General features: G+C 32.8%; 1 protein-coding gene across 6 annotated transcripts in view; it reads left to right on the top strand.

The window, feature by feature from the left end:
* The window catches only part of LOC124427322 (GATA zinc finger domain-containing protein 15-like), a 267,307-nt gene that overhangs the window by 214,308 nt on the left and 40,499 nt on the right, over positions 1-12,500 (top strand). For all 6 annotated transcript variants that reach the window (XM_046970096.1, XM_046970095.1, XM_046970098.1 and 3 more), the window contains 3 exons: positions 755-2,478; positions 6,269-6,363; positions 7,005-7,123. In XM_046970096.1, the coding sequence (XP_046826052.1) occupies positions 755-2,478; positions 6,269-6,363; positions 7,005-7,123 (1,938 nt within the window). The remainder of the gene's footprint in view (positions 1-754; positions 2,479-6,268; positions 6,364-7,004; positions 7,124-12,500) is intronic.

The following is a 12,500-nucleotide window of genomic DNA, read 5'->3' on the forward strand; positions in this document are numbered from 1 at the left end:
GCGTTAGCTCGAAATGGATAAATTTGTGACAATTGACCTAGTCGCCCTTAGGCAAAAAGCAAAATTGACCTGTCACAATTTTATTCGAAAAAAGAATCACTAAATCTCATAATAATCCCGGTGAAACACAATTTTCATCTATCTCGTGCGATACTTTTTACTTATATATATATATATATATATACACACACACACACACACGTACATACGTATACGTCAATGTACCTATAAATAGACAATAAAAAGAAATATATTTGAATGTTTATCGTTGATCGAGTCGTTCGAATCGGTGAGAAAGAATAGCCCTTGGCCGTAATCGTATCCGACAAATTTCGTTGGTAGGAATGAGAGGGTCGTGAGATAGGGTGAGGATGAGAGCCAAGGGTAAAAAAGTGAACTAGCAAGAAAACGAGGAGTAGTATTACCAAATCCATCATTTCTCATCCTTCCTGCTCTTCCACCCCCCGAGCAACGACTTCGATCACGAACAGACATAAAGATCCTCTCGGTACTAGAGACCTTTTTCGGTGAGCACGTCGAACGAACTGACATGACGGACGAGCCATGGTCTTCATCCTCTCATTCTCGACGATTACTCCTTTCAATCTCTCTCTCTCTCTCTCTCTCTCTCCCTCTCTCTGTCTCTCTCTTTTCGGTCACTAGCCATTCCCAGGAAGCAATACGAATTTAAGCTTGGAAGAATAATATAGCTGTTTACTTCGATATCTCTCTCTGTCTCTCTTTCTGTTTGTAGAAGCCGAGAACAGTGGCGCCATCGGGCTTGATATCAATCATCCTGGAGGCAGGAACACGGAGGAGGATCATCGACACTTTCCGGATAACGAGAGAAGTACGAGGAATAACAACAACACAAACAACAACAACAACAACAATAATAATAATAATAATAATAATAATAATAATAATAATAATAATAATAATAATAATAATAATAATAATAATAATAATAACAACAACAACAGCAACAACAGTGGCAGCAGCAACAATAACAACAACAACAACAATAACAATAATAACAATAGCAGTAGCAGCAGTAACAATAACAATAAGAATAAAGAGGAAGTGAAGGAGGAGGAGGAGGTTTGGCCCGTTGATAAAATCAACGTTAATTCTACGATAGATTTGTCTTATCCAAAGATAAAGAGAAAATCTGATGTTACAACGTTATTATTGGCATCGACGATGATGACAACGATGATAGAACGATCGAATAGAAATAATAATACTAATGAGAAAAGGACAATTAGAAAGGAAGTAGATAAAATCGAGTTTCTCGATTACGCGGAAACAGAACAACAATATCAGAGGGATCAAAGTAAAATGAAAATTGATCAAGATATATCAAGGAATCAGGATGATCCTAAGGATGATTCAACGGTGACAATTGTTCCATCGAGATCCCATCAAAGGATATCGATCGATGTTACTACGTCTAGGGATTTCTCGATGTTAGCTGATAGTACGAGCCTATTCGAAAGCCAATTGGAAAACAGTGTTACAGTGAAGGCTACTTATTTGGAAGTACCTCAACAGGATCCCTCGACGAGTAGTAGCAGCAGCAGCAGTAATAGTAATAGTAATAGTAATAGCAATAGTAGTAGTAGTAGTAGCAGTAGTAGTAATATCATCAACATCAACATCAGTAACAATAATAACAACAGTGGCAAAATTGACGTCGAGTCATCGTCATCTTCTTCCTCCTCGTCCTTCTCTTCGAGTAACGTCAGATCGAACGATCTTCATCGATCTTCTCGATTAAAGTTACGATACGAGAACGAACACGATAAAAATATTGATCGTGGACATTATGAATCATCTAGTATACCTTCGATCGATGATGATTCCCCGTCGCAATATCTTCGTTCTACCGAATCGATCGAGCTAAAGGATTTCAATGACATAAGAGCGATATCCTTTCAAGTACCAAAGCCAGAAATCTTTGAAGAGTTAAATGGCGATGAAAAGGAACATGATAGTTCCTTAGAATCAATTGTTAAATCTGTTCGTAAGAATAATCATGATATCGATAATATCAAAATTGAGGATCCATTAAAAATGATACCGGAAACGAGAAAGGATCGTTCGAGATTAATGAACGAGTTATCCGGTAATGAGAAATCAACGAAAGCGTTTTACGAGATCAAACCATCGGTTAAAACCGAACTCGAAAGGAACAACGACGGACATAATAATAATAATAATAATAATAATAATAATAATAATAATAATAATAACAATAGTAATAGTAATAGTAATAGTAATAGTCGTCGTCAATCGATTATTACTAGTACGCAAAAGACTTTGTTAGGTGGAAAATTTGTTTTGCCGAGCGTTGACAGTGCCATTGGAAAATTTGGACCGTATTTCGTCGATGGCGATCGAGAGATCAACGTAACTGCAAGAATTGGCAGCACCGTTGGCCTTGATTGCAAGATAGGCTTGCTTGGTGATAAAAAGGTAAGAATTATTAAAATAAATCTTTATTAACTTATAGAATGGACAAAATTTTCTTTATTATCTGTTAATTACAGCCAGAATACAAACGTTCTTTTTTTAATTTTTTGATTCTTTCTAGTCCTATGACGGAACATTTAAAATATTTTAACACCTTTTCTTTTTTTTTTTTTTTTTTTAATCTTTATTTCATAAAATTAGATCGATATTAATGACAAATAAATCGATCGAACCAAGTGAACGATTTGTTATCAATTTTTTTTACCGTCGAATTTTGTCAATTTATTTTTAATCGATCTGTTTTTCGTGTTCTTTTTTTTCTTTTTTCTTTTTTTTTTTTTTTTTTTTCTTTTTCTTTTTTTCTTTTCCTGTCCACTATCACGTGAAACAAAATGATACGAGTATAATAACGACGATAACATTTTCATAACTTTTTACACGATTTGATTAAAATGTATATTTCACCGGGTGAAAATATTTGATCGTTATTTGATGGATAAAAATAAAATTAAAAATGAAGGAAAAAAAAAAGAAAAAAATAAAAAAATAAAAAAAATAAAGAAGGAAGGAAAGAAAAAAAAGAAAAAAGAAAAAAAAAATAATCTAACGCTTAAATATCGAAAGCTTATTACCAAAAGTAAATCCATCAGCTAAGCTCTCCAATATCGGAGTTTATGTATACCATTTGCCGTTATCAGATTAAACGGTTCTACTGCGAATCGATCGAGGTACACGCGTTTCCGTTCTCTCTCTCTCTCTCTCTCTCTCTCTCTCCCCGTCTCCTCCCCCCTTTCTCTCTCTCTCTCTCTCTCTCTCTGTGATGCAAATCGCAAATCTACGTTGGATACGTGGATACGAACGTTTTCGGCTTCGATCGTGATTAGCCTTAATCGAAACGGGAAAGAACAACGGAACTAATCTACCGGGTTGCCCGTTTCCAGAATCTAACCACGAATACCGAATGATTTCATTCGTTAAACCGGTGTAAGAGGGAATGCGTAGTGGTTTGTACATAGAGAACGTTTATGTAATGAAAAAAGAAAAAAAGAAAAAAAAAAGAGAGGGGGATTGGTTGAAAAAAGAAAAAGATACAAAAAAAAAAAACAAACAAATAAAGAAAATGGAAGTAAAAAAAAAATAATAATAATAAAACAACAAAGGAACGAGCTCGTGAAATGAGATTTTTTTTTTTTTTGTTTTTTTTTTTTTTTTATATTCCTTTATCCATTTATCTCTTATTTTTTTTTTTTCTGTTTCCTTTTCTTTTTTCCTTTTATTTTATTTTTTTAATATTCTTTTTTTTTTTTTTTTTTTTTTTTATAAACTACAATGAAACAATCATTCACGTATTATCGTGAGAAAATCGTTGGGCGTTAATAATAGAATAATTTTATGGATGAGCGAATTAAAAGGGAAAGAGTGAAAAAGGAAATAATAATAATAATAATAATAATAATAATAATAAAATAGAAAAGAAAGGTAGAAGGGAGAGTAACTAAAATGAGTTAGAGAGAGAGAGAGAGAGAGAGAGAGAGAGATCATAATTGCAAACACTTTGTTAATCTTCTCTCCATTTCTTTTTCGTTTACTTTTTGCGGGTATATTTCTCTGGTGCACGTTTTGTCAGCAAGAAACTTTCCGCATTTCAATTGGTGCCTCTTCTCAGTGTCTCTTTCTCGAGTTTGAGAAACCCCACCCATATCGTTCTCTCTCTCTCTCTCTCTCTCTCTCTCTCTCTGTTTGTCCTTCTTTCTCTTTCTCATAGATTTTCTCGTGGGCAAGAGGTAGAGTACGAAGTTGCTTGAAATTCCTTAGGGATTCATATTCTCCGGAATACGTAATGTGAAACCGATTGTGGCGTTCGGCCGTGCCAAGGAACGAAAACGAGTGCTTCCGATTCCACCTTGGATATCCATAATATATATAGATATAGATCTATAAATCTATCTATATATATATATATATATATATATATATATATATATATATATATATTGATACGTTTCAAGAATAGCAAACGACTCGAAACCGTCTTCGAGAACGACAAATTTTATTGCGAAACATCGCCTTTCAAAAATGGCCGATTGGTAGTAAAGAAAAATTAGTTTATCGTGTGTACATATATATATATATATATATATATATATATATATATATTTTTTTTATTTTTATACAAAACATTTGTATCCTTTTTTTAGTGTATATGTGTGTATATATAGGATACAAGCGTTTAAGAATATATTAATTAAGAATTAATTAAATATTTAAATGATAAATGATACAAATAAGTTTTCTTACGGAAATGAAAAAAAGAAAAAACAGGAATAAATTAAGAAATTTTGTAAATAATTTTTCTTTTTTTTATTCTATAAAAACCATTCGAAAATAAATTGTCTTTGGGTATAATAGGAATCAATGAATTAACGTACGATTATAATTGTGCAAATCTGAAAGAATGACGATTGATACTAACATTAATATCGAACAATTACTCTTAACGCTACTAATATATAACGTATTGATTAATAATACCAGCTGATAATATCAAACATTGACTAGTCGTATACTACTATATATATATATCAAATATTAACTCGTACTACCGACAATGTGAAGCATTGACTCGTACTATTGCTGATGTATAACACATTGAATAATAACACTGATAATATCGAACATTGACTCATACTACTATATCAAATATTGACTCCTACTACTGCTAATACCGTATATACCTATATAACCTATTGACTCGTACTACTATTAATATAAAACATTGATTCGGTATTATTGATAATACGAAACATTGACTCGTACTACTGATAACATGAAACGTTGACTCGTACTACTGCAAACTGTGCAACATATTGACTCTTACTACTGACAATACTAAGTATTGACTTAGACCATTACTGAAATTTCATTCGTCAATGACTTATTAAAAAAGAAATAAATCAATCAATCAATAAATAAATTAAATAAAAATAAATTAATAAAAAAGAAAAAAAAAAATAAAAGACCAGAGAGAGAGAGAGAGAAAGAAAAGTCCTTGAAATTGGTGATATGTATCACTCGACTAAATTCGAGTCTTGAAAGACGACAGAGTTAAATTATCAAGGAAGTTGCTTGCTTACCTTATCCTCCCTCGACCCCGTCCGCCCTTTCTCCAAAGAAGTGAAAACTTTGACCTCTCTCGCGTACACTCTCTCGTAGCACGAACGTCGAAGACTAATGTCGCGGCTGTGAACTAACTTTCGTAACTAACGGCTCCTTGGTCGTCGTCCGTAGGAAACTCGACTTTTATTCGCGAACGTTTGATAAACTCGAAGTTTGAGAATTGAACCTGGATTGATGCTACCCGTGAGAAAGCATTCGTTCTTTTGTGCGTATGTATGTATGTATGTATGTATGTATGTATGCGCGCGTGTGTGTGTGTGTGTGTGATTTATACGGGTTTCCTCGTGTCTTTGCTTTATAGTAATAAAGTATAAAAAAAAAAAAAAAAAATAAATAAATAATATCAAAGTTCAAAGGTTACGTTATATTTGTATAATTTTTTTCTTTTTTTTTTTTTCTTTTTCATCCTTGAATACAATTTTCTCTTTTGTTTCTTATCGTTAAAGTAAATCATTAGAACTTTCAATGATAGCTACGGACTATCTCATTTTATCTCGTTTGAATTAAACGCCAAATTCAGATTATTATCATCGAATCGAATCGAATCATTTCCAATAAATTATTTCAATCTAATAAAGGATTAATCTGCAAATTTTTTCTGATTGTTTGTTTATAGGTCACTTGGGTGCAACAAGACGAGGATTCCTTTCGACTTTTAACCGTTGGCAGGATCCCTTATAGCGTCGATCAAAGGATCAGCCTTCATTATCGGTAAATACGATTATCTCGTAGTCGTTTTAATTATATAAAAGAAAGAAAAAAAAAAAAAAAAAAGAAAAAAATATATATATATATATATATATATATTTCGATCGTCCCAATCGTGATTACATTGATTCCTTTTTTTTCGTTCTTTCTTCTGAGAAAACGGAGAAAGAGAGAAAGAGAGAGAGAGAGAGAGAAAAAAGAAAAATAAAAAGAGAAGAAAAAAAAATAGATCCTCGAGAAAATGAAATTACCGAAAGGATTAAACGCGAATTTTATTATTATACATGACTTTTATATTTATTTTTCATTCTACAACGCAAACGAGAAATTTATTTTATATATCTCTCTCTCTCTCTCTCTCTCTCTCTCTCTCTCTCTCTCTTTCTATCCTATTTTGCCAAACGAAATAAACGATTTTATGTCCCATGAAAATCAAACGTCCTGGTAAGACGATTCTTTGCGAGACGACAACAGCATCCTCTCGTAGTAAACGAACCACCACAACGACAACCCCAACCCTCAACCTGCCCCTATTTTTTTGTGTCGTTTCTCTCTTTTCTCTCTCTCTCTCTCTCTCTCTCTCTCTCTCTTTTTCACTTGACTGAAAAGGAAATGAAGTTTTCCTTTCTTTTGATCGTACCCAGGTACCCAAGTAACTGGAGATTGCAAATCCTGTATGCTTCGCCAAGGGACTCAGGACTGTACAAGTGTCAAGTGTCTACTCATCCACCTCTCGTGAAAAAAATTAATGTCATCGTCACAGGTGAGAAGAACAAAAATAATTTATTATTATTTAGCCGTCCTCCTTTTTTTTCAAACCCAACCCCTTCCCCCACCCTTCCCCCAATCCTATCCCTCTTCTCTTACTATTCTCTTACTATTATTCTTTTCTCTTTCTTCTTCTTTTTTTTTCTTTTTCTTTTTTTTTTTTTTTTACATTTTAACTCCAATTCCTTCGGCAAATAATTTTCAAGGATACATCTTATATGTCATTTTTATTTACGTGATTGATTGTATATTTATAGAGAAAGTATAAGAATAAATGAGACATTATTGTTTAAGGGTGGGCATTGATAGACTGAAAGAATTGAAAATGTCATAACTCGTTCATTTTCGTTTTTTCATTATTTTCATATCTTTTGTAGATCATCCCTTGGAGAATTAAAAAAAGAAAAAAACAAATAAATGGCTACTTACATATATTTCTCGAGCAAATGAGATTAAAAGATTAAAAGAGAAAAATATGTGCATTTTCGTAAAAGTTAATTTTATTTTAATATCAATAATCTTTCCGATGTTCGTAAAATATTTGTACTTTTCATTATTGTTACGTTTTCTATGTTACTTCGAGAAAGAATGAAACAAAAAAAAAAAAAAAAAAAAAAAAAGAAACAATAACAAAAAATATCTCCTCATTCAGCGTACATCTACATATATAATATAATGATAACGATAATAAATCCATCGTTGTTCAGATGCGTCATGTTATTTCGTGGAAAAACCAAAAAAAAAAAAAAAAAAAAAAGAAAAAGAAAAAAAAACAAAAAAAAAAAGTAAAGAACGTCGACGTATATACATACATAACATTCTCTTACTCCGTGAATCGATATAATGATAAATTAATACCTATACATACATACGTATATATATATATATATTTATCCCGTGTCACCTTCTCGTATAAATAATCACATCGCGTGAAAAATTAGAGGTCGTTGTAGTAATCGTCGTATGTCTTAGTCGTTCTCATACGTTCGTATAGCTAGTATCTCCGTAGTATCATTCTCGAAGAGACGTAGACATTGAACGTAGACGTAGAAGCGAAGCGAAGCGAAGCGAAGTGAAGTGAAGTGAAGTGAAGTGAAGTGATGCCAGATAGAGAGAGAGAGAGAGAGAGAGAGAGAGAGAGAGAGAGAGAGAGAACGAGAATATCGGTAAGAGGAGTTGGAGGATAAGGGCCAGGAGGAAAGGGTCAGGAAATCGAAGGCAAGAAGGGTAGTCGAAAGGTTTCCTCTCGAGAACCACACGACGACAGACATCGTAGACGATAGGGGAGAACAGAAGTGGACGATAAAGTATAGACATCGATAAGAGAGTAAGTAAAAGAGAGAAAGAGAGAGAAAAAAAAAGAGAGAGAGAGAGAGAGAGAAAAGGTCGTTGTAAGAATAAACGGGAAATATATTGGCCTCTTTTCTCTTTCTCTTTTTCTCTTTCGAGTTCGTTCACATCACTCCTTCGTGCGGTCCGAATCCCCTTACGTCACCAATTCGGTGCAATGGAAACCCGCATTTCCTCGACTATAAGCGCCCCGGTGGCCGGTAATCTGATCTGATCCGAAGAGGACCGAACGAGAGAACGTCGGTCCGACCGGTGAACAAAAGCTGGCCCGTAAGGGACGAAGTAGGGCAGAACAAACCCGGATAGACCGACATTGTTACACCAGCCGTCGTCTTCTCTTTCCCTTTCTCTCTCTCTCTCTCTCTCTCTCTCTCTTTCTCTTTCTATTTTTCTTGTCTTCTCACTCGTTCTCACTTATTATCTCTCTTTCTCTCTTACTCCGACTCGCTCTTTTATACGAATACCTCGACATCGTCGTTGCCTCTCTCCGTCCGTTCTTCGACCTCCTGTCGTTGGAATTTCTTTGATCATTGACCCCGTTGTCCAGTAGTTTTCTCTCTCTCTCTCTCTCTCTCTCTCTCTTTCTTTCTTTCCTATAACCCCACCCCCACCCTTTTTTTCCTTCTCTCAGACGAGTGCCATTAACCAATTTCAACGAACGTTTCGTACTTTACAATCCTCCAGCTTCTTTTGATAGCCATCATAACTACAAATTAATGTCCGATATTCTCAAAGAAATGTTTTCGAACATTGAGATTAGCAATTGAGAATTGTGTTATAGAGATGTAATTTTTCTTTCCTTTCTTTCTTTTTTATTTTATTTTATTTTATTTTGTTTTATTTTATTTTATTTTTTTTTTTTTTTCCTTCTTTTTAGTTATTTTTTTTTCTTCTTTATTTCTCGAATTCCCCGCTCGTACGGATTATATTATCGCTTTATTAAGCGCGAGTTGTAATGCTTAATTACATTATTATTTTGTAATCGGTAAAATGATCAGCGGGCAAGTAATTAAACGTTATTGGAAACGAATTTGTTTATATTATGAACAATGAATAATTACGATTGGAAAATAAATATCTGTAATGTATCACTGGTATGTATATAACAATCGTTTTAATTACTCGATATCTCTGACTTGTCCTTCGTTATTTCTTTATATATATATTACTTGTTTTTTTTTCTTTTTTGTTTTTCTTTTTCTTTTCTTTTTTTTTTTTTTTTTTGTAATAAAACAGGGTTTAGTGACTCCACAAAGCAAAGCTCTTCTATTTGGTGATGGGGGATGGTTGAGAAGGGGGGAAGAATTAATCAAGACCCAATAAACGATCAAAGAGATTAGAGAATAAGGCTCGTAGATTAAATTAACTATCGGTTTGTGATGGTATATGTAGTATATGGATAGGAGTTTCTCATTGTCATTGAAACAATGAATGGAATTCGCTTGCCACTAACATTAACAAATCCTTATTCGATATATAAATTGATATATGATATATAAATTGCTTTTTAATATTTCTATTTATAAAATATATTTTCAAAAAAAAAAAAAAAAAGAAAAAAAACGTATTGTAAAATACATACAAATGCAGACGTGTTTACGATTTCATACAACGACACGTAAATTTATTAATATTGGAATAGTCTTAGATCAATCGATATTATTGATATTAATTATTTCTTATTAGATGGTCAAAAATATTTTGTCATTCTGTGATTATAAATAGTGAGGATTAAGTCGTGTGTATTGACGATTAAATTTTTTTCAAATTCAAAAAGTGCAATTAATCGATTTGACTTGTTGTGAAACGACTCATATACATGCATACATACATATATATATTATATGTACAAATAGGTAAGAGAAACAAATTTTTGAAATAACAATACTACGAAAGGATTGAAAGTAGAATAAAAAAAAAAAAAGAGAAAAAGAAACAAAAAGAAAAAATAAAGGAAAACAAAAAAGAGAAAAAATAGTTCGTATACCTCTGGTTATAATCTACTTGATACTCGTTCATTGTACAATAGTTTAAAGCGTGTTTAAATAGTATACGGGATGAGAGAAAGAGAAAAAGAGAGAGAGAGAGAGAGAGAGAGAGAGAGAGAGAGAGAGAACAGTAGTTCTTTTACTTTGTTTCTTCAAGAGATACAAATGAGAAAGAAAGCTTTTACGTCTTTTATCTTTCGTCACTCTCGGTTTAGAGAGAAACGAAAAGAGAAAGAGAAACTAAGGCCAAATCTGCCGTTTCGTCTCGTTGCTTATTTTTCTTCGGCTTCTTCTTCTTCTTTTTCTTCTTTTTCTTCTTCTTCTTCTTCTTGTATTTCTTCTACTTCCTTTGACGCGTTCCACCCAAGCCAAAAATGAAACTGTACCTACGAGCTCGTGCTAAAAGGCGAATTCAACAAAAATGATTTACTTAACCTCGTTTTCGCGTTAAAAGGATAAACAAAAAAGTTGCTAGCTATTATTACGAATTCTCGAATAGTATAAATAGTATATGATGGTTATCAAGCAATCGTCTTGTTTTTGTTTTTTGTATTTCTTTTTTTTTCTTTCCTATTCTTCTTACCCCCACCCCTCTTCCACCTCTATCCTACTCTACCCACGCTTCCAATGAATTATGCAACAAGAACAGTTAATTCTTTTTTATCTTTTTATTTTTTTTTTCCATTCTTTTTCTTCTATTTTTTTTTTCCTCTCTTCTTCTTCCTTTTTTTTTTCTTTTTTTTTTTTTCCTAAATTTCACAAACAAAAACAAACCAGTTATGCGCAACCGATTATCGGCATGTTATCGCACTTTCGTTCAATAAAATTTCAATCGTATATCAATTTATTTTTCATCCTTCCCTATCCCCGCCTCCCCTCCCCCCCCCCCCTCTACTCACTACGATTAAAATACACTCTACGATAAGAGTTAAAGAGCAAATGTATTATTCGTTGATCGGCTTTAAATTAAATCAGATTATTACTTGAAGAAGTATTCGAACTGTTTTATTGATCGAACGTATGACATTTTAATTTAAAAAAAAAGAAAAAAAAAAAAACTGTATTCTTACGTATAAAGTAACATTACATATATTGGTTTTTATTTTTCTTTTTTTTTCTTGCAACAACATTATCTCCCTCCCTTCCTCTCTCTCTCTCTCTCTCTCATTCTCTCTGTCTATCTGTCTGTCTGTCTATGTCTTTCTGAACATGGTAAATGCATATCATACTATTAAAGAGCTCGCTCGGTTAGCCTTTTGATAAATTTTTTAATGTCTCTTTTCTTTCATGACTAATGGATGTTTATTATTTCATTATGAGAAGTTCTATGAGTACCGAGAAGACTAATCGTATTACCGACGACGAAGAATAAAGAGCTTCTGGAAGAATTTGAAAGTTCCGAGAGTGTGAGAAAGAGAGTGAGAAAAAGAGAGAGAGAGAGAGAAAGAGAATGTTTGAACTTTCAACTTTTCCCTCGATTTAGGAAATATTCGTGGCCGCGATGGTAATTTTAATGTTCTAGTTGAAGAAAGAAGCTTAGTTTTAACTCCTGTGATGGAAAAGTTGCCCTAATGTTTTTACATTTTTCATAAGGGTTTTTCTTTTTTTTGTCTCTCTCTCTCTCTCTCTCTCTCTCTCTCTCTCTCTCTCTCTCTTTCTATCTCTCTTTGAACTCAAGAGATTGGTTTTATTACTATTATCTCTCTTTCTCTCTCTCTCTGTTATCTTCATTCGTATTCCATTATCTTTTTCAATGTGTTACATATAAAAACAATCGTTTTACCTTTCGTCCTGATTTCGATGAATACTATTAATATTAATAAAAAAAAAAAGATGGGAGATAGAGAGAGAGAGAGAGAGAGAGAGAAAGAGAGAGAAAAAATAAAAAAAAAGAATAATATCATCACCTGTTCAATCAGCTTTTCTTTCAATCCTTTACGATAATATTTTCAACACATCTCGACGTTTTTCACACTTCGTGTGAGATCTTCTCTCTTTCTCTCTTTCATTTTATTAATAATAATGATAATATAT

The sequence above is a fragment of the Vespa crabro genome, chromosome 10 (genome assembly GCF_910589235.1).
Source record: "Vespa crabro chromosome 10, iyVesCrab1.2, whole genome shotgun sequence".
NCBI classification, from domain to species: Eukaryota; Metazoa; Arthropoda; class Insecta; order Hymenoptera; family Vespidae; genus Vespa; species Vespa crabro.